The sequence below is a fragment of the Hippocampus guttulatus genome, chromosome 5 (genome assembly GCF_054856545.1).
Source record: "Hippocampus guttulatus isolate MCC_2025c chromosome 5, RoL_Hgut_1.0, whole genome shotgun sequence".
Lineage (NCBI taxonomy): Eukaryota > Metazoa > Chordata > Actinopteri > Syngnathiformes > Syngnathidae > Hippocampus > Hippocampus guttulatus.
The window spans coordinates 22,154,640-22,176,825 of record NC_141265.1 but is presented as its reverse complement, the minus strand read 5'-3'; the positions used below and the strand labels follow the sequence as shown (position 1 = coordinate 22,176,825).

Sequence of the window (22,186 nt, the reverse complement as noted above, 5' to 3'; positions counted from 1 at the left end):
TCCCAAGTTTACACCTATCTTGTGCAGGCTGATGGGGAGTTGGGTTGCAGCCTGCATGGCATCGGCACGCAGACAATCAGTCAAGCAGAGTGTTGCCACATACACAGACAGCAGGATTAAATGTTTTAAACAGCAAACACAGTATAATACTTGTGTGGATTTGTCACTGATAATAAACAACCACTGTAAAGGGCAAAATGTCTGCAATGTATTCGTGCATGTTTTAGAATGGAGATGTGAAACATGGGTATTATCGTGCACAAGACATTTGAGACGCCCGTCAGTAAGTGCTCTATATTTAGCTAGCTGAGGGACGAGGTGATTCGGTGTAACGGCAACACTCAGACACACACCACTGGACCTTATACTTTTTCACCTGCTGCTGCTGTTTTGTGGGCACTTTATACCACTCACAGGAGGAGGTGGGTTTTAAGGATTCCCAAGTAAGCAGGACAGAACAAAGCCCCTTCAAGAATGGCCGTGCCGCTTGGGGCTGTCATCTGTTTCCGGAACGAGAACAGAGCTTGGTGATTTGTGAAACGACGGTTCGAGGAAATTACAGTATGGGCCAGCCAGAAGTAGCAGAGGCCAGACCAGGCCTAAGAAATCCCGACCCGCTAGTGAGAGAGGCCTACGTGATGGCCCATGACTACATAGACTATGTGATCACAGGCAAGATGGACGGAAGAATGGGTCCTGCCCCCACTGCCTGCACTAAAGCGCTTCGCTACGCTGGAGATGTGCTCTTTACATGCTTCCCCATCTTCTTCAGCGCTGGTCACGTGTCTTCCAGGATGTGACAGAGAATACAGCATGTCCTACGCTTATGAAGATCCTACATGAACACTTCTTCCCTATTGATCCCAGGGGGCGACGCCGTGACCTGGCATGGAGCACAGTATTGTCGGTCTATATTCTAGCTGGCCAGATGGCCTTGCATTGCCAGGAGAATGGCATGTCGGTGGTTTTGCCTCAGCTGAAGGAGTGTGTGGGCGCTTATGTGGAGAGGGTCATCTGCCCTGATATCAGAGAAAAGGGAGGATGGGTATGTATTTGCAATTTGAAAATATTGCGCAGTCACAATCACACATTGAGGACCATCCATTATTTTGCACGTTGACCATTTTCATTTGATTTTTTTTCCTTTCAAAAAAACACGACATCAGATTTAAAAAAAAAAACAATTAAGATGTGATTGAATTGGAGTCTTTCCTTTAAGGGCTCTATTTTCAATGAAAGCACACCTGCGGCGGAGTGCAAATGCTGGTGGATTTTGATTTTAAGGCTTGCTGAGCATTAACCAATTTGGCAAACAGATCTCCAGCAAGCTGGGCGGGCTGGTGTAGCAGAAGGGGTGTCTTGGAGATGTGCCTCACGGAGTGACAATTTCGAGATAGAAAATCAATCTAACCTTCCCCCTGTCCAGACCGTGGCCAAGACCAGCGCAAGGATAGACGGTCGGTCAAACGCAACCCATCATATTCATAAATATTAGAACAGTGGGCATTAAACACTCTGAATCGCTGTCTTATGTTTTTAAATCATCCGACTGGGGCGGCACAGCTACGGACGATCATGAGTGGGTGGGGACAGAGTCCAAGTGCCCACTTCATGGCACAAATGTGCTTCCGCCATGTTAAAAAGAGACGCTTTCACTGGCCATGACTGAAGTCGGCTGTGACCACAGCGCTCACTAGCACACATTCACCGGCCAACATCTGTCTGCTAAATTCTCAACATTGGGTCGAGCCCGATTCCGCCACACACTGTGCAAATTTTACACCAGTCATGAAAATAGAGCCCTCAGTTTCTGCTTCAATTTTTTTTACCAAGAGAATTTACCTTTTAGGAATTACAGACATTATAAAGAGATGATCTCAATTTTCGGGGCAACTGAGGTAATTGGTAAATAAAGCCACAGATTTGAGCATTGAGGAATATTCCATTTCTTTTCTATTTATCCTTTCAATTTTAACTAAATCACACTTTAGTATGTGTAGCATCACCCCCTCTACCGTATTTGACAGTTGACATAGTATGGATCGTGAATCTTCTCTGAGAAAATTTGCCACCCTGAAATGCTTTTATTTTTTTCGGGGAGAGGGTGTGGATTTGGAAACAGAAACAGGCTTGTGATTGAAAAATGATCTTGGATGTTTTGGAGGGAGGGTTGTCAACTAATAGATTTATTTGGGAACTATTTGATTATTATAACGCATGTGCTTTTGAGAAATTTTGAAGTTGTGATTCGATTTTTGGCACGTGTTCCATTAGTAATGGAGGATAGTGGGAAATAAGAAATAAGGCAAATGCAGTAAATCACGGAATACAGTGGTTCCATCACTACTCATAATGCACCATTCAGAGTCTGGCTCTTTGAGCAAACTCTTCTGACAGTCAATCAGCGACGGATACACACATACCTACACATACAGTCAGTCCTTGTAGCCGCCGTGTCACATGTAGATTTACATCCTGATATGAACAAGATGGGCGACGCGGTGATCAACTGCTTAGCCAATCTGCCTTGTAGTACAGAGGTCAAGGGGCTGATTCCGGCCCCGGCCTTCCTGTTTGGAGTTTGCATGTTCTCCCCGTGCCTGCTTGGGTTTTCTCCGGGTTCTCCGAATTCCTAACACATTCCAAAAATATGCATGGTAGGTTGACTGAATGCTCCAAATTGTCCCTAGGTGTGATTGTGAGTGGTTGTTTGTCTATGTGTGCCGTGTGATTGGCTGGCAACCGGTTCAGGGAGTACACCGCCTACTGCCCGAAGATGGCTGGGATAGGCTCCAGCACACCCGCAACCCTCGTGAGGATAAGCAGCTCAGATTATGGAGGGATAGATAAAAAAATGGCTTAAAGATGTTTAGAAGACCTTTTTCAAAGGTATGATTAATGGTGGTGGCGGTGGGGGGAGTAGGGCATCGACGCTTGGGGCTTACTTTACTTCTATTAACAGCTTTTTCCAATTGCGCACAGCACAGAAACTAAATACAGCTTCACTCGGTTTACTTTGAACTCTGGGCTCCCCTAATTGACACAGTCTGCAGATCTCAGAGCTCTACATGGGTTATATTTATTAAGCAATTATTTAATGTTTTCAGGACTCAAAACTATTTAGTGATTCATAGTTGCAGAATTGTATTCTACAGCTGACTGGGAGTCAGTGCAAAGCCTGGAGTAATATGTTCTGATCTCTTTGTTCTGAGCAGAAGCCAAGCTGCAGCTGTTTGATTCTCCTTTGAGAAAGGGCGCAAAAAGGATTCCAGACAGTCAGGGTATCGGAATGTACAAAAAGTACAGAGAAAAAAAAGGGGGATGGGGGAATTACATAAGGGTGCCAATTATTCACAGCAAATTACAGTTCAGTAAATTATTTTGCATTTTAATTACTCTGGTCAATGCTTTACAATGATTGTCTTTTTCAGTCCAATAATATAAATGATTTCAACATTAAAATAGCTGAATTTGTGTATTTCTTGTTCAAATACGTGGGTGAGAAGGGAAAGGCCGCTATGAGACTCATTACGCCCAAGTGCCTCAAGTGACTACACACACGTTAATTGATGCAGACAGTTCTTGGCGCATGTCCTCACACAAGTCATGACTGTTTCTCTTCTCTTTCTATATTGCCAATATACATGTTGAATCACATATGTACTGTGCATGCTGACGTTCAAAAGTATGTCTAATATATTTCATGAATGTGTGTGAGATTTTGAGTCTTTGTGATAGATCAGAAAAGCAAGTGAAGTTGCACTATGGAGACGGGAAAATACTGTGCCGCTGCTGGCAGGCGGCAGTGCCGAGCACCATTGGCTTAATGTGTAGAAGAAGCATGACACGCTTCCCATATATGCTGTGTCTAAATTCATCTGCAGTATTCTCCAAAAGCTGAATTTGAAGACCCCATGATGTAACTTTTGGTGTGCCCGAACCGCACACCAGTTTCTAAATTAATGCAGCCTTTGAATCTAGCCTCCAAATCAGGCTTTTGTTTCCATGGTGATGGGCCCTGAGTGAAGGGTGCTTTAGAGTACACTTTCGTAGCCTACATTGCTCTGCTCTTCCACGCCACTCATCTTCGACACTTCAACATCTCTTCTACAACCGAGCACGTTACCTCATCTTGCGACAGTACAGAAGATGAACAAATGAGAGTCGCTAGACTTGTCCAGCTTTGCCATGGTTATACGGTCCACCGAGTCTACATGAAGAGGAACCAGCCTGGCAAGGGTCCTCGGAAGACACAGTTTACGAATTTGGACACAGCAATAGCCACTGTAGGAAGCCAAGGTTGGTTGACGACACACAGGCCAAGCAGCCATCTTCCCAGGAGTCTCCGGTGATCTCTTCCATTCAATTGTCTTGAGGTACAGTATCTGTGTTTGGCACCAAAAATGAATCAAAACTAGTTGAATTCTTTATAGATCCTGACACAGATTGGTTTATTTACCAGCATCAGACGTGCAGTTATGATACCAGACACGTGGGTAATTTTATAATCAGGGCTTTCAAAACATATTCAATGTAAAGGAAATGCCAAATGCTTTAATTTTAAAAGACATGAGAGAGGAAAAAGAATTAATTTGACCTTATATTAAATATTCATTTGTTTCATTGCTACATTGTTTAAGAGTGTGGAATTAAAGCCTGTTTAAAAGCTTTGATAACAAATGTGACAATGAGGGTAAAAATTGAAGTATCAGCTCACCTCTATGATAGGTTCATATTTTTATATCCTGCGTCAATGATGTATGGTGAGGTTCCGAACTGGCGAGGCACTACTTCCCTGGAGTCAGATATAAAAATATGAAGCCAAAATAGAACATGAGTCTACATTTCTAATTTGATGTTCTAAAAAAATGTCTTAAATCTTAAATTGAGTTTTTGAATATTTGTTTTCAAAGCTGTTTAAATTGTTCAACTAACTAAGGTCACGTTCGTTGCTGTTATGTTGATGTTGTTTTTTGGGGGGCGAGGGAGTCTTTTTATGTACAAATAGCATTCAATCTGCCCTTAATATGTGATGAAAGCCCCAATTATACAATTACCTAGGCGTCTGGTAAACTTCCACACACTGTCAGCATGTGCAGTGCATGTGTGATAAAACATGCTTACTGTCGATAGAAAGACAAACAGCGATGCCTCTTGTCTAAGACAAGACAAGCCGACTGCCTGAGTCAGCAATGGTAAACTGGGGCTCCAAGCTTGCAGTTCGCTGTGCTTCACTTCCTTCTCATTCTGCATTGGAAATACACACATCCAGGCATTTTAATGGTAAAATAATAATTATTGAATTGAAAAATAATGTTCATGGAAAGCACAGACTTTAATCAGTAACTAAAATGGTTTTCATTTTTATTTCCTTTTTTTTTAAACTTTCCACATGCAGTGTCCAGCAGGTGGTGGTAGTGAGGCTCTGCCACGTTTGTCGCCACTGAATGCGGCACATCCCTGCTTTAATTTACCGCGACTGGTTGGCACGTCCGCCTCACAGTGTAGAGGTCTTGGGTTCGATTCCATGGCACAAGCTTCTTGTGTGGCGGGGTGTGCTTGCGTCTATCCCAGCTGTCTTCTGGCTGTAGGCCGGGGACAACCTGAACTGGTTGGTTGCCAGCCAATCGTAGGGCACACAGACAACATCCACACTCACACTCACACCTAGGGACAATTTAGACTCTGCCCAATAACTCCATCGTGACCGACCGGTAGCTCGTGGACCGTTCCCAAGTCGATCCCGAAAGGTGTAGACTCTACACCTTTCGGGATTGACTTGGGAACTGGTATTTTTTTCCCCCTCTACACTGTAGAGGGGAAAAAAAACAATCCAAACATTTGTGTGTGCGCGCGTTATTAATATATAAAAATATGTGTTAGTGCACACTGCACCCTTAGCATCTTATCAGTCTCTTTCACAAAAAGTATTTTTTTAAATAAAAAAGCACGTCACCTTTAACCTTCGGTGCCGCGTGACCTGCATCACCAGAAGTTGTTACCGCTCAGCAGTTTGGAATTGCAGCTTGCAAGTGGAGCTGCTGCGCTGTATTATTTTTATTATTCTCATTCAGAGTTTGTTTCATGTCTATGTGATTTGCTTTTTACAAACTCACTAACTTTTGTGTCTATTTTTTTGTTTAGTTCATCTTAGGGGCCATTATGGCTATTGCTCATCAGGGCATGCGGGTCTAAGTGTTTGCGGTAACGGGTTGGTGGTGGGAGGTTGGGTGATCGTAAAGTAGATCTTCGGTCAAATAAAGTTGGGCAACCCTGATTTAGTTTTCCATTAACCTGCCGTGCATGCTTTTTGGAATGTGAGAGGAAACCCACGCAGGCAGTGAGAACATGCAAACTCCACACAAGAAGGCCGGAGCCAGAATCGAACGCTGCTCCTCTGAACTGTGAGGCCGACGCACTGAGGCCGACGCACTAACATGTTGATTCATGTTGGCCGCCCACTTCACAAACCCAAAATTGGAAAAGCTGTCGTAAAGTAAAATGTCAAGGTTTGTCTTGTTTCGTTTTGGTTTTGGATTTTAGGGCGCTCATGCACCCACATAGATTGCAACATGAGCGGTTGCCCACATTCCCCAAATCAAAACCTGGCCTTCACCTTTTTGTAGCGGTCAAAACGTTTAATAGTCACCAAATGATTGTTCAAAACTTGTCATAATGCAACAATTCTGTTTTCTGCCAGGGTGGATTTGTGTCGCGCTTTGGAGAGAAACAGAGCCTGGAGGGTCAGCTGAAGCAACTGTGGACCCTGCTGGCTTTAGCATCAAGCGTCCTTTTTTACGTCATGTGGAAAAAGGTTTTGGCTAACATTGCCACCTACTGACTATCGCCAAAACTACAATATTCAAGAGTCTTGCTTCACTGTAGTACTCCGTGTTGTTTTGGTTTTCGTTACATTTGAGTTTCTATTGTCACTCTAGTTCCACTTTAGTTGATAGTAGCAAGTCAAAAGTTAACCAAATCTATTACATTACTAATTGGGCAATAATAAATTTATTTGACCCAAGACATTCATATTTCACGCAAGTTTAATTGAAAACACTGTCTCAATTACACAAATGTTTGTTTTCTGGAAAACCTTGAACATTTCACTATGTAGCCATACTATGCATGTTATTTAAACAAAAGAAAAAAACCCAATGAAAAAACGTGGCTTTCACCATACACAAAACATTGAATTTGACCTGAAAGCAGTACAAGAGAGAAGACTTGGAGAAAGTTTCAAATTAAAGAAACTGACGGGGGATTGGAAAATTAATCCATAATTTCATCCTCATCATCACCGAATTCACCTTCATCCTCAGCAGTTGCATCCTGATACTGCTGGTACTCTGAGACCAGGTCGTTCATGTTACTCTCTGCCTCTGTGAACTCCATCTCATCCATGCCCTCGCCCGTGTACCAGTGGAGGAAAGCCTTGCGCCTGAACATGGCTGTAAATTGCTCAGAGATACGCTTGAACAGCTCTTGGATGGCTGTGCTGTTGCCAATGAAGGTGGCGGCCATCTTGAGGCCCCGAGGAGCGATATCGCACACAGCGGTCTTGACGTTGTTGGGGATCCATTCGACGAAGTAGCTGCTGTTTTTGTTCTGCACATTGAGCATCTGCTCATCCACCTCCTTCATGGACATGCGGCCACGGAAGATGGCAGCCACAGTGAGGTAGCGACCTTGGCGTGGGTCGCAGGCGGCCATCATGTTTTTGGCATCAAACATCTGCTGGGTGAGCTCGGGCACAGTGAGGGCTCTGTACTGCTGGCTGCCTCTGCTTGTGAGGGGGGCAAAGCCTGGCATGAAGAAGTGCAAACGGGGGAAGGGCACCATGTTAACGGCCAGTTTGCGCAGGTCAGCGTTGAGCTGTCCGGGGAACCTGAGGCAGGTAGTGACGCCGCTCATGGTGGCCGAGACCAGATGGTTGAGGTCGCCGTAAGAGGGAGTGGTGAGCTTGAGTGTGCGGAAGCAGATATCGTACAGCGCTTCATTGTCGATGCAGTAGGTCTCATCTGTGTTCTCTACCAGCTGGTGGACAGACAGTGTAGCGTTGTATGGCTCAACCACTGTGTCGGATACTTTTGGAGAAGGCACCACACTGAAGGTGTTCATGATGCGGTCTGGGTACTCTTCACGGATTTTGCTGATGAGCAGAGTGCCCATTCCGGAGCCGGTACCACCACCGAGAGAGTGTGTGAGCTGAAAACCTTGGAGGCAGTCACAGCTTTCAGCTTCCTTCCTGACGACATCCAAGACTGAGTCCACCAGCTCTGCACCCTCTGTGTAATGACCCTTAGCCCAATTGTTACCAGCACCACTCTGCCCTATAAGAAAAATCAACAACACTATGGTTATCTACTCTAGTAGTACTGCATGAGAGAATACCAACTAAAACAGAATAAAGTAAATTGCCTTCTGGTTTTCTCTGATGTAAAAATGCATACATCCCAAAACTACTCACCAAAGACAAAGTTGTCTGGTCTGAAGACCTGACCAAAAGGCCCAGACCTCACAGAGTCCATTGTGCCTGGCTCCAGGTCTACCAGTACAGCACGGGGAACATATTTTCCACCTATGAGAGAAGTGAGGTATACAGTGATCCCTCGCTATTTCACAGTTCGTTTATCACGGATTCGGTGCATCGTGTATTTTTTCAAACATTCAACATACAAAATTTCATGTTATGTACATGGAGTACTGTATATGTTGCTCTATGTGACTCACTGTTGTTTTGCAGCTTCTCACGGGCGTTTTGCGCGTTTTCATATATATATATATATATATATATATATACATATATATATTTTTTAACCTGTATATGTTACCGTATTTTCACGACTATAAGGCGCCATTAAAAGTCTAAAATTTTCTCCAAAATGGACAGGACGCCTTAAGATGCGGAGCGTCTTGTCTATGCGCCGAGTTCCAAAACCTGACTGACAGCCGACACGCTGTTTATATAGAGAAAAGGCGGAAGTGACTGTAGACAGCCATGCGGCAAAGAAGTCGGCCAATCACTGAAGGGTGGGCGTGTATATATACATATATGGAGAGAAAGAGAGAGAAAAGGCAGACATGAGTGACAGGCATGCGGGGAAGAAGTCCGCCAATGAGTGAAGGGTGGGCGTGTAAGTGGACGCTAAAGGGACGCGACAAGCAGGTACCAACACCTGTATAGAGTGTGGCTGTGTGCATTGTTGCAAAACAACTTCGGTTTTGGTTTCTAAGAACCCCCGAAAATAAATTCTACAAAGAGACACGCCTACGAAGCTCAGTTCAAACTTCAAGCCATCGGTTATGCTTTTGGCATGCGTGCCCATCTCACAGCAGCGGTGAAAAACCAAGTCAAGCAAATGAACTCTGAGCTTGCCGTTATTCCCGGAGGCTTGACTAAAGAACTCCAACCGCTGGACATCGGCATCAACCGGGCGTTCAAAGTAAAGTTGCGAACGGCATGGGAACAATGAATGATCGATGGCAAACACAACTTTACAAAGAGTGAGAGGCAGCGCCGGGCGAGTTCCGCCACAATTTGCGAATGGATTGTGGCTGCTTGGACGAACGTGTCTGCTTGCACTGTTGTTCGAGTTTTTGGCAAAGCCGGCATCATTTCTGTGGAGCCACATGGCAATGAGAGTGACTGACAACGAGAGGGAACACGGCGTTTTTGATGGATTACCGGTACTTGCACAATTGTTCAATTCTGATACAGAGGATGAGGACTTTGATGGATTTCTGGGTGATGATTGATCGAAAAACGTGAGTACATTGTACGATGGCTAAATAAAATACAACGGAACTCAGTTTTGCTTCCGTTGCCTTTTTAAAAACGTGTTTTTAGCTTGTATCTGTATGTCTTGGCATGCTACCGTATGCTACAAGCTAACGTGTTTTTAGCGTGCGCGCATGCATGCCGTATGTTTAAGCTGGCGTATGTTTTACCACTTTAAAATTGCGCCCAATAATACAGTGTGTTTTGTCTATGTGTAAAATACAGAAATAGCACCCATTAATGAGACTGCGCCCAACCATACGGTGCGTCGAATGGTCGTGAAAATACGGTAATTGGTCGCTACTTCGCGGATTTTCATTTATCGTGGGTGGTTTTGGTCCCCATTAACTGCAATAAACGAAGGATTAGTGTATAGCTATAGTAGCACAAGATATTTCAAAATATGTATTAAATCTTACCCGAAGCTTCATTGTAGTAGACATTGATCCTGTCCAGTTGCAGGTCACTGTCACCATGGTATGCACCAGTTGGGTCAATGCCATGCTCATCACTGATCACCTCCCAAAACTAAAGGCAAACCAGACATGTGCACAGTTGGTAAAACAAGTCAATTATTGCGACAGTGTTGTAATATCTTCTTATGGCACAGACACAGCAACTCTTCAAAAGATATGGGGCCTTGTTTTCCCCAACCCTGACTCCATTTGTGGATCATTCCATAAAGTACCTTTTACACAACATTGAAGATCCCTTACTTTCAGACAAAGTGGTATCAAATACCAAAAACAAATACAGTATTAAAATAATACATTGCCACAGTTGTGGGTTTTCTTCAAAGTTGCGATACAACTGACTTGTAGACTCATACTTCCTCCAAAAATGTACGCAACATTTAAACATATATCAACATTTTAAATGGTGAACGACCCTTCAAAAACAAGGGACAGTCTCTAGAAATATATCAAAGTCATCAAACGAAACAGCAGGTCCCCTGCCATGCGATGCCAGCTTCCGAGCATACCAAGTATAACCAACTTACAAGTTTGGCTACTTTCATGGTGCCTTCAAGGAAAATGTTGCGACACATCATCTTTTATCCAACTTTGGCTTGACACTCAAAAGTCGACGTTTTCCGGGGAACATGGACAACACAAGTTCATTGCGGATCTGTTCGCTTAAAATGTTATGGCGGCGTTTACAAGTATTGAAATTAAACCAAAGTTCATGATAGAAAAGACGGATAATCACCCTCATTTGTTAAAAACAAAAAACAAAAAAAGCAACATCGAATACCTCACGTCAATATAACAAGTCGAGAACGGAAACAGGTATCGGCTAACCTTGGCACCAATCTGGTTTCCACACTGACCGGCCTGGAGATGCACAATTTCTCTCATTTTCTGTCGCGTTTATCGTCTCAAAGTTCCAAGCAATTCTTAACGCCCGTCGTCGCTTCTAAGACTTTTAGAACATGTGCGCCGCTGACGAGCTCCCCCGCCTCTTTATTCCCCAAACTACTCGGTTATTGGTTGACGCTGACATAAATGACTTCAAGACAAGCTTGCCCACCAACGTAATTCCAGACGTCTCTCTGCGATTGGTCGTCTTTCTTTCCAAGAGGAAACGGACTGATTTCAAGTTCAATGCTTTCGAGAAAATCTTTGTAACAATGTTTTTGAAATATTCAATTTACAAAACAGACAGACAATAAACAGGCAATAAAGTCATGAATGCATACATTAGTTCAGTGGTCACCAGACTTTTTGAAATTGAGAGCGAATTCTTAATGATTAATGCGAAGGGTACAGTTTGATACATTCTTTTGAAACAAATGAGCTCAAATGACCTTTAATGTTATCATTGTTATTATTGATATTTCATCATATGCATTCATGGGAAGACACTGATCATGTTCATGATTGTTCGATGAGGAAATACACATCAACATCAAACACTATTTTCATTCATCTTTGCCAGTGTTTACATTCACTTCAACAACATTCCTCGAAAATCACAATGCCCCCTTACATGTGAGTAGGCCGTGGGCAACACATGTGGTCCTTGGGTGTAACTTGGTGCCCGCGGGCTACACGTTGGTGAAGCCTGCATCAGATGATAAAACAAGCCAGGAAGATTAGAAAGAAAACATTTTTAACAGAGCATAAAGCAATAGCTGTAATGGATTTATTGTTTTTGGAATTGAATATGCGACTCATGTATACTCAAAAAATAAGAAAAGCGGTTTTGATTGACTGTATTTGGATTTGTGGGCGGTGGTGGTTACACAAAGGTTTCATCATGCTTTCAAAGCGCAAACATGAATGCTGTAGTTCCTCAACATGACAATAGTTCATTTCAGCTTCACTCTGATCAATGAAGTATAATTGAAATTGCCAATAACGGTCATTCCTTTAAACCACCACGAAATAGCCGGAGTTGGCGAGTTGTGCATCAGCAACACTTGCACTTCACATTCGGTAAGTGCTGAATGGAAAGATGGAAAAATAATGGAACGATAAACCGGCATGTTAGGTAAGCTGTCATTCAATATATGAAGTTTAGATGGTGTGCGTACAACTACCGGTTGAGGTGGTGATGATGACTGGATATTTCCCTCTTTTTGTGAGTGATCCCTCATTCCTATTTTGAGACATTCCCTCCCAATACCTGAAACTAAAATGAGCAACCACGATGGCAGTTTCTTCCAAGATACTATTCAGAGAATGTTGACTCACTCAACACACTAAAAAGGTACATTTGTATATAAATTTTTGAAAATGGCTGCACTTCACAGCTACAGGGCGTGTCAAAAAAGGACTGGTGTCATAAAAGGGATTTCAAATCCAAACTACAAGTTTTCCTTTAAAGTCATCTGCCTGGAGTTTAGCTCACTTTCCCAGCATTCTTCTCATGAAAGGACTCTTACAGGATCCACTGCAGTGCCAGTCTGTATCATGGCATTCCTGAAGTTGTCCAAGTCCTCAAAAATACTTCCCGTAATCATCCCCTCATCCAGTGGTTCTTAACCTTGTTAGAGGTAGCCCAACCGGTTCATATGCACATTCACTGAACCCTTCACGAATGAATATTAAAGAGTCAGATTATTATTATTTTTTTTACAAATTCAAGACATAAAAACGCATTATTAAAAACAGAAAAAAATGTAAACGCAATTAGTATAATTATAAAGCATACTTTTTTAAAATTGTGCACAAAATGAACCAGCCAGTGATGGCCAAGTGGGCATCATAACTCATTGACATGTTGAGTCGGGCAAGTCTTAACCTCCATGGCAGAGGCTCTGTCGAACCCCTGAGATCGATTCCCCAAGCCCCTGGGGTTCGATCGAACCCAGGTTAAGAACCACTGCCCTCATCCCACTCACACAGGGGCGGGCGAGTCGGGAGGGTGGGCAAGCACGGCGATTTTTTTCTCAAGATAGTAACTGTCAGATGCTCAGGACATTGTAAGTTGGTGTGTAGTCAAGGTGAAGAAGCTGTACTGAATGGAGCAAACACCGCAGGATCCCTATGTAAATGTCAGGACTGATTGCCGTCCATATTGAAGGGAAAAACTTTGAATTTGGGTTTGAAATTATGATTTGATGACTTTTCTGATACGTGTATATTAATCAGGTCACAAACCAAATGATCTTTAAAACGTGAGAAACCCCACACGATGAAGAAATGACTGACGTGTGCTCACGGCTCTTATTGAATGTCGTGTGTATGTCAAGATGACCAACACATCACACCGATGTCTGTCGTAGTATCAAGACTGACTCATGAGATTCAGAATGGTGCCACAGGATAACCAGAATTCCGGAAAAAAAACACAATGAAGGATAAATCAGGAGTCCAAAGAAAAAGAAGATAACTGTTTGGCTAATTCGAATTGTCATTTTCATTGTGATGAATGTCTGCGGTGGTGTGTTATACAATCACTCGACACAAACAGTTGCTCTTCTATTTGTGTCGGGCAAGGGGGCAAGCTTCAGGTCGCTTTCTAAGCCTTTGTTTGTAACCAAGACTGGATTTTGAGCAGATCACTCTTATCACAGCCCACAACACTGGAAAATCGGACAGGATAATCCTCAAAACATTCGATAATCAGGCCTTGGCAGCCTTTGATTTCCAGGGAGTGAAAAAGCTCAAATTTGGCCAAATTGTCAGTATGTGCTTACCTTGTGTTAAACCAGTGGTTCATAATGTTGTTGAGAGTACTGCACCCTACAAATTTCATATATGCATTCACTGAACCCTTTGTATCAGTGCACCAAAGGAACCATTCATCAGTTGTACACACACACGTGCACACAAAAAAGATGACAAAAAATTTCATTGAATGGATATTCACTGCAAAACAATGAAACGTGTGCTGTTGTCTTGCCTCACAAAGATATTCAGGAATGCTCAGATTCATCTTGACAAGTTCTACCCCCATGTCATTTTTTTAAACAAAGTCTCTTCCTTTTTTTTTTAAACTTTTATGTCACAAAGATACTTTGTGACAAAAAGTACCAACCCAACACATTCTTTCTAAGAGTTGATGACGCCAAAAGACAGAGCTTTGTTATTCTGAAGAGTTGTCATAAATGACATCAGTGGGGGGAACAGGAAGGATGCGCGCGCGCGCACACACACACACACACACACACACACACACACAGTTTACGTGTCTTCACCTCTGCTTTACCCCCAACACTGACTCACCCCCCCCCCCCCATTCAATCGAAGCACTGTGTTTAACAGAGAGACCTGATAAACAACAAACAATACACCAGCATATTACAAAAAGCAACTCTACATGCCTGAGCAAGCTTGTGCGGAAAGATGTTTCTGTGATTGGAGCAGAGCCAGAATCCATAAATTGTCTTTGGCAGAAAGGACATTCCATAAATTCCTGTCAATCTGGGAAAATGTCAACCACCCACAACATGAAACAGTGATAAGCGAGAGCAGTTTATGTTCAGTGGAAGGTTGCTGCCTCTGTACGTTGAGTACAAGGAAATTGGCTTCCCCGAGCCTTTGGCTCAACAACTCCTGACAACTGAAGCGATTACTTTGCACTTCAACCCTTTCAGGGACAGCGGTTACGACAGTGGACATCTTACCATGTTATCAGGTTAGTCCCATCTGTTCATTAGTGAGCAAGCTACTTCCTGGATAACAGCGGACTGGTGGGACTTTGCAGGGCAGGAGTGGGACTTATTTTCAGCCCTGGAGTTTTGGGGCTCAGACTGGTCCAGTTTCTTTCTCGTTTTAATGAAGATACATAATTTTATTTTTTTAGTGGGTCAAATCTAAAATAGATGACCATTCCCTCCACCGATATTCATATTGCATTTGATCACAATCACATTTACCACTGAATGTGCTTACAAGATCACGATCAGTCGATTTGAACAAGTATGAGAACAATAAATAGTTAAAAAGGACAAAAGAGGATCAATAGGCAAGTACACATTACATGCGATTAACAAAACACGGGTTAACACATTTCAATTGTAGCTGATTTTATAGAGCTGAACTTTACATTTTTATTTTGAATACATAACTTTCCTTTTAATTATTGCCTAATTTATATCACTATTTGCTTGCTGTGATATATCGGTTGAGCTATTCAACCTTTTGTTGACTGTTCTTCTGTGGGCACTTCACAGTACGGAGGCAAAACGGCAACAAAGCATGATTGGAAAGTCTCCGTACCAACGATTACCGCTGCTGTCAAAAAGTTAGCGTCACTTGACTAAATAGTGCACCAGAAGTGTTGTGATGGTTTCACAATAAGAGCGCTATGAACGTTAACTGCCTTCATCGTGTTGGTTAAACCGTGTTTTGGTCATCTATTTTAGATTGACACACTAATAAGTACAATTATGTATCTTCATTAAAACGAGAAAGAAACTGGACCAGTCTGAGCCTCAAAACTCCAGGGCTGAAAATAAGTCCCACTACTGCCCCCCCAAGATGGCGCCCGAGTAGGCAGCCTTTGGCAAGTGCTCTTCGAGACCTTTTTTGTTGTTTTTGTCTTTTGTCACATGTTGTTTGTTGTTTCATCGTGTGGACCTGATATGGACTGTTTTCAGCGTTTTGTTTGGCCACGACATTCGTCAAAGGAGAAGTATCTGTGCTTGGTGGTTGCGCCTTCTCGGCAGCACAGATTTTGATTGGGAGGAATGTAATGGGCAGCATTTTTCACAACCCCGTTTTGTTCATGGAGATGTCGGCGCTGTTGGACAGTCGGCATTGGTGCGGCTGGATGGATGGCTGCTGAAGTTGAGGATGAGGAGAGAGGAGCGTTGGCGCAGAGCGCCGATGCGTATTTGGAACCGAGAGTCGCTGCTTGGATTTGAAATGGATTTCCATGGGACAGGAGAAGTGAACCAATCTCTTTTTTTGTCCATGGATGCTACAGCTTCTTGTTTACTTTGAAACTTAGCTTGTAGCCGACGTGTGCACATTTTGAGCATGATGTCTCTGATCCACTGGTTAAACGACACTTTGATTCTCTCCTGTTTCATCTCAAACTGCTTCAAACAACAAAGCGTGTGACAGAAAAGTGGTTAGGACTGCACGGCTGTCCGTGTTTTATGTTATGTGTTGTGTGTATTTATTTTACTTTGTTAACTGTTTTGTTAAGCGCTTTGTTACAGCTGCCACTGTTATGAAAGCGCTATATAAATCAGCATGTATTGTATTGTATTGTACGGCCCTTCAAAAAAAATAATGTATTTTCATTTAAACAAGAACGAAACTGGACCAGTCTTAGCCACAAAACTCTTGGGCTGAAAATAAGTCCCACTCCTGCCCTGCAAATAACCACCAGTCCGCTGTTATCCAGGAAGTAGCTTGCTCACTAATGAACAGATGGGACGGTATCCTTTTGTTTTATTTGAATCGACAACACAAAACATTTCCTTTTTCTTTACTTTGCAAATTCAGTCATGCATTGATATTTTCTCTATGAGAATGCCACATTTTATGAGCGAAGTCAAAACAACAAACCAGATTATTGAATTAATAAAATATGTTAATGTAGAATCACATCAAACAGCATTTTTTTTTATTGTGTCATATAGACGTGGTTGAGTCCCCTGATATGACACGTCAGTTTAGTAAAGAAAAAAGGACCAATGTAGCCTCCTATGTGGGAAAGAAGTCCACTTTAAGTTAAACTCTAAGAACCAGGTTGAGTCCCCTGATATGACACGTCAGTTTAGTAAAGAAGAAAGGACCAAGATAGCCTCCTATGTGGTAAAGAAGTCCACTTTAAGGTAAACTCCAAGAACCGGGAAACACTGATGGTACGAGCTTACTATATTATTAACTGTCGTTGTTGTTTTTAAATTAGAAGCTATTATAACGAGTGGTCCGACCTGCCAAAACATAGGCTAACTCCACGCACAATCTAAATGTTTCCAATACAAGAGTTGTTTGAGGATATCTTGAGTTACAAATATAATACGATTAAAATGTTTATTTCTTCAAAAAAGTGGTTGTGGTTCGTGCACAACCGTTCTGCACGATACTGAGAGGTCTTCAAATTTTCCTTGCGCCATCTCACTACATGAAAGTCCGTATTATGTATTTGTTTTGGAATGCTGAACGTTGTCACTGACATTTCGGGTTTTTTAAGATGTTGAACCTCGAATTCAAAACCAATTTCATTCATTGTCACCCAAATATTTTTACAGTATTGTTAAATTCTTATTGTTCATGCCCTTTCATGAGAATAACGATGAAAACCTCATAATGAATTGAGCTCCCTCCTTCGACCGTGTTTTCCGACGAGTGAAAGGTACAGTATACAGTACAGTAATTGCATGTTTAGGCGCAACGCTATCGCCATCTTCTGGTCACTTCAAGAAACATTGCCGGTGACGACTTCCGGTAATCCTAATGAAATGTACAGAGCGATTTTTGTTTTCGAAAAAAAGTTAAAAGTGAAACTGTTTGGACTTCTCTGGATAAGAAACTAAATAAGCTAAATTTCAATTTAGTTTCCAATTTACAAGGAAAATTGAAAACCTGTAATCAGTTGATTTTCAATTTCTCAAGGTAACGTCCACTTACCAAACGAGACACGGAACTGTTTATAATGGACTGCAGTTCACCAACCACTTTGAACCATAAGCATGCATTGATGAGCGTATTGTCAAATGACACCCATCTGTGTGTTGCCATTTCATTTCAAAAGAGAGAAATTTTCATACAGCTCTGGTGACGGTCTCACATGCGACAGATGCTTTTAAGTTGTGGTGCATTTTCACATCAAATTTCAATGGCTCATTTGAAATTACCCATTAAAAAATTGAGCCAGGAAAGCATTTTATCAAGTCACAAATGTTAAGTTATTCTCCAGTGTATTATGCCAGATACAGTATACTATTTTCCAAGCATTTCAGGAACACCATCACCAGGTGACCAAAGGCTGACCACCATTTCCAAATCCTTTTGATTTAAAATGTACTCGTTTACCCGGTATGACATGCACATTATCTCTCCTTTATAATTTTATCTGTGGTTTTATTGTTTGCTCTTGGTTAAGTGTCCTTGAGTGCTGTGAAAGGCAGGTTTTCTTATCTTAAAAATAAAATGTATTATTGCAGCAATTGCATGTATGCTACAAATCTAGACATTTTGTTTCAGCATCAGGGCACTGCTTATCTCATTTTGGATGCATGATACTGCATCATTACCAAGTTTCTTTTATGGTATTGATGCATTTTACATGTCATATATAATTTTATTACAACCACACTTTATGGATAGCGTGGGCCAACAAGATTGATCTAAATTCAATCATTTCAGCAAAGAGGGTGGGAGGAAATAATGCGGGAGAATGAAGGACCTTTATTAACAGTAGACAGAACACTGAAAACTGGAACAGACTGAGCTTTTAACAGAAAGGCAGAGGGAGGGGGAAAAAAGAATTAGGCCATCTCGTCTTCTTCATCCTCTCCAAATTCTTCCTCTTCGGCAGTCGCATCCTGATACTGCTGGTATTCTGACACCAGGTCATTCATGTTGCTCTCTGCCTCTGTGAACTCCATTTCATCCATGCCCTCGCCCGTGTACCAGTGGAGGAAAGCCTTGCGCCTGAACATTGCTGTAAATTGCTCAGAGATGCGCTTGAACAGCTCTTGGATGGCTGTGCTGTTGCCAATAAAGGTGGCGGCCATCTTGAGACCACGAGGAGGAATGTCACACACAGCGGTCTTGACGTTGTTGGGGATCCATTCGACAAAGTAGCTGCTGTTTTTGTTCTGCACATTGAGCATCTGCTCATCCACCTCCTTCATGGACATGCGGCCACGGAAGATGGCGGCCACAGTGAGGTAGCGCCCGTGGCGTGGGTCGCAGGCGGCCATCATGTTTTTGGCATCAAACATCTGCTGGGTGAGCTCGGGAACAGTGAGGGACCTGTACTGCTGGCTGCCTCTGCTTGTGAGGGGGGCAAAGCCTGGCATGAAGAAGTGCAAACGGGGGAAGGGCACCATGTTAACGGCCAGTTTGCGCAGGTCAGCGTTGAGCTGTCCGGGGAACCTGAGGCAGGTAGTGACGCCGCTCATGGTGGCCGAGACCAGATGGTTGAGGTCGCCGTAAGAGGGAGTGGTGAGCTTGAGTGTGCGGAAGCAGATATCGTACAGCGCTTCATTGTCGATGCAGTAGGTCTCATCTGTGTTCTCTACTAGCTGGTGGACAGACAACGTAGCGTTGTAGGGCTCAACCACTGTGTCGGATACTTTCGGAGAAGGCACCACACTGAAGGTGTTCATGATGCGGTCTGGGTACTCTTCACGGATTTTGCTGATGAGCAGAGTGCCCATTCCGGAGCCGGTACCACCACCGAGAGAGTGTGTGAGCTGAAAACCTTGGAGGCAGTCACAGCTTTCAGCTTCCTTCCTGACGACATCCAAGACTGAGTCCACCAGCTCTGCACCCTCTGTGTAATGACCCTTAGCCCAATTGTTACCAGCACCACTCTGGCCTGTAAGGGAGGGTGGGGGAGGGACATTGAGCTTCACACAAATGACCAACTCCCATAGCAATTACCAGAAAACACATTGAGCATTAAACAATTCTTACCGAACACAAAGTTGTCTGGTCGGAAGACCTGACCAAAAGGCCCAGACCTCACAGAGTCCATTGTGCCTGGCTCCAGGTCTACCAGTACAGCACGGGGGACATATTTTCCACCTAGGACAACAGTTGACATTTAGCGGAAAGTAATGCATTACATTTAAATGTGGTATTACCTGAAGCTTCATTGTAGTAGACATTGATCCTGTCCAGTTGCAGGTCACTGTCACCATGGTAAGTACCAGTTGGGTCAATGCCATGCTCATCACTGATGACCTCCCAGAACTAAAAAGGGCAGAAGGTAAACTAACCGTTCATGGCAAATATCGTCCAACAAAACAAACTTCTAGCGGAACAATTTGTACTACTTCAAACAATCGAGAAAAAGTAACATTAGTAAAAGTGAAAATACAGCAGCACTTTCAAATCCCGCCATCGAGTATGAGGCGCGGGCGCGTCTTGAGCCCTTATTGGCCGAGACCCCATTTTGAAAAGGGCCTCTTACGTCATCAACCGCCAGTCCAGCCCACTTCAGCAAATGCCGGGCTCTGCCCGCGACGCAATGCGGTCTAGGCCTCATCGAGTTTCAAGAACAAATGCAAGCAAATACTCATTTTTCGAGCGCAATAATTATAAATGTACCGGACGTTCAATCGCATTCACCGATTAAAAATGTTTTGCGTGTAATACAGACATGAAATCCATGCGACCCCACCCCCACATTGTACAGTCAAAGTGTGTTTAATTGTCCACGAAAACATTAGTTTTAGAACTGGGATTCATTTATTCGATGCTCGAACGCCAACATTAAAATTACACTATTCAACGCAACTTGAAAAAAAAAGGTTTTCGAGGGAAAGAGAAAAAAATTAAACCGTCGAAATATAACCTGATTGAATAATTGAGTAGTTTTAAAACGCTTGACAAATTAGATGATAACCACAAATACCGTTATACAGAAATATCCTTAAGTAGGACACGTAGATTATCCTAGGGTGTGGTTTCACCAACAGGCACAAAGCAATGACGACAGCAGAAGAGCGGCTATAATGGCTCTTGAAAAATGGATTTCAAGCCTTCAACAAAGGTAAATGCTCACTAACCTTAGCACCAATCTGGTTTCCACACTGGCCTGCCTGAAGATGCACAATTTCCCTCATTTTGTCAAATTTAGTAACAACGTAAGCTTAACGTTCTTTGGCTTGCTGGGTGGAAGTGCGCGCACAATGGCGGAACACTCCTCTTTATAAGAAGACTATGGCCCGCCCTTTAGTCCGCTAGTCAATGAATCATTGGACAATCCTGAAGAAAATCTTGAGAGACAAAAAAGCAACCAATGGAAATAAATTTAGGCTTTACGCTATTGGTCAGATCCCTGACCACCATTCGATTACAGCGTGTTTAACCAGCCTCCGTGGAGAAATCAGGCGACTTCATCCATGATGAGATGGCAGAAATGAAAGAAAACGGAAAAGACACATTATATATTTATCTTTTAAGTGTCGACTGTCTCAGTCTGCTTGATAATGTAACATTTAACAAAGAATATACCAGAGACAAATTCCTTGTGTGTTCTACATACGTGGCCAATAAAAATGATTCTGATTCTAATTCTGAAGAATTTCATTCAAATAACTTCAGGAACAAACCTATTTAGAAACAGCTGCCCCAAATACAACACCTCTGTAGGAAAGAATATTTAACAGCACTTTAGTGAAACAATGTCACTGTCCATAAATTTTAAATTGTTAGATTATATGCGAGCACATGTGGCTTTTACTTTTGTTACTCATGTTGCTATGGGCATGTTTCCAAAGACTAGAGGGTAGAGGGGGATGGGAGAACAATTCTCTCAGGTTGTTGTCGCCATGACGATGAATCTTTCCACACTGGGATGGAAGAAGTCTCGGCATTAAAAGAGCATTATAAGCTTTCCATACACCTTACAACATTTAGAACAGCATTAATGCATGCCATGCATTTTCAATGGCTGAGCGATTGTGACATATTGACTGAAAATAACTCAGATTGACACAGTACATATACATACTGGACTGTATAAATATTCAAACATTTATATTTCAGTCAGTGGGAGGGTGTTTGTTTCACCAACACTGCATGGCATATAGGTCGCACTCCTCTTTTCTGCCGTCTCTCGTGACACACAATGACCTCTGTTTGCTACATAACAATGTCACAGAGAGTTTCAGCAAATGTAACTTATTTGTGAGTTGTTATTATTATTAATGAAGTATACTTCATAATTTCCTCTTTTCAAGATTGTAAATTTTGTATTATGAAAGTCAGCATTTGAGATACACAAGAGCCACAGTTTTCTGCACTGAAAGCAGTGACCTCA

General features: G+C 42.7%; 3 protein-coding genes across 3 annotated transcripts; 1 reads left to right on the top strand and 2 right to left on the bottom strand.

Moving 5' to 3' along the window:
* Positions 1–563: 563 nt before the first annotated feature.
* bcl2l16 (BCL2 like 16) lies at positions 564–6,841 on the top strand. Its single transcript, XM_086110870.1, is given in 3 exon segments — positions 564–768; positions 771–1,045; positions 6,701–6,841. Coding segments are annotated over 3 exon segments (621 nt in total).
* Positions 6,842–7,028: 187 nt separating this feature from the next.
* LOC147205529 (tubulin beta-4 chain-like) lies at positions 7,029–11,235 on the bottom strand. Its single transcript, XM_086111690.1, has 4 exons — positions 11,083–11,235; positions 10,201–10,309; positions 8,471–8,581; positions 7,029–8,333 (listed from the first exon to the last, which is right to left on the bottom strand). The coding sequence occupies exons 1-4, from the start codon at positions 11,137–11,139 to the stop codon at positions 7,273–7,275; spliced, it is 1,338 nt and encodes a 445-aa protein (XP_085967816.1). The 5' UTR covers positions 11,140–11,235; the 3' UTR covers positions 7,029–7,272.
* A 7,342-nt stretch (positions 11,236–18,577) lies between these two features.
* On the bottom strand, positions 18,578–21,060 carry LOC147205528 (tubulin beta-1 chain). Its single transcript, XM_086111299.1, has 4 exons — positions 20,931–21,060; positions 20,004–20,112; positions 19,834–19,944; positions 18,578–19,735 (listed from the first exon to the last, which is right to left on the bottom strand). Exons 1-4 carry the CDS (start codon positions 20,985–20,987, stop codon positions 18,678–18,680), a joined length of 1,335 nt encoding a protein of 444 aa, XP_085967425.1. The 5' UTR covers positions 20,988–21,060; the 3' UTR covers positions 18,578–18,677.
* Positions 21,061–22,186: the final 1,126 nt, after the last annotated feature.

Coding starts and splice junctions, on each gene's coding strand:
- LOC147205529 (XM_086111690.1), bottom strand. CDS start 11,139: ATGAGAGAAATTGTGCATCTCCAGGCCGGTCAGTGTGGAAACCAGATT. Junction 8,582..10,200: donor CTACTACAATGAAGCTTCGG/GTAAGATTTAAT, acceptor CTTCTCTCATAG/GTGGAAAATATGTTCCCCGT. Junction 8,334..8,470: donor ACCAGACAACTTTGTCTTTG/GTGAGTAGTTTT, acceptor TTTTTCTTATAG/GGCAGAGTGGTGCTGGTAAC.
- LOC147205528 (XM_086111299.1), bottom strand. CDS start 20,987: ATGAGGGAAATTGTGCATCTTCAGGCAGGCCAGTGTGGAAACCAGATT. Junction 19,945..20,003: donor CTACTACAATGAAGCTTCAG/GTAATACCACAT, acceptor CTGTTGTCCTAG/GTGGAAAATATGTCCCCCGT. Junction 19,736..19,833: donor ACCAGACAACTTTGTGTTCG/GTAAGAATTGTT, acceptor CCTCCCTTACAG/GCCAGAGTGGTGCTGGTAAC.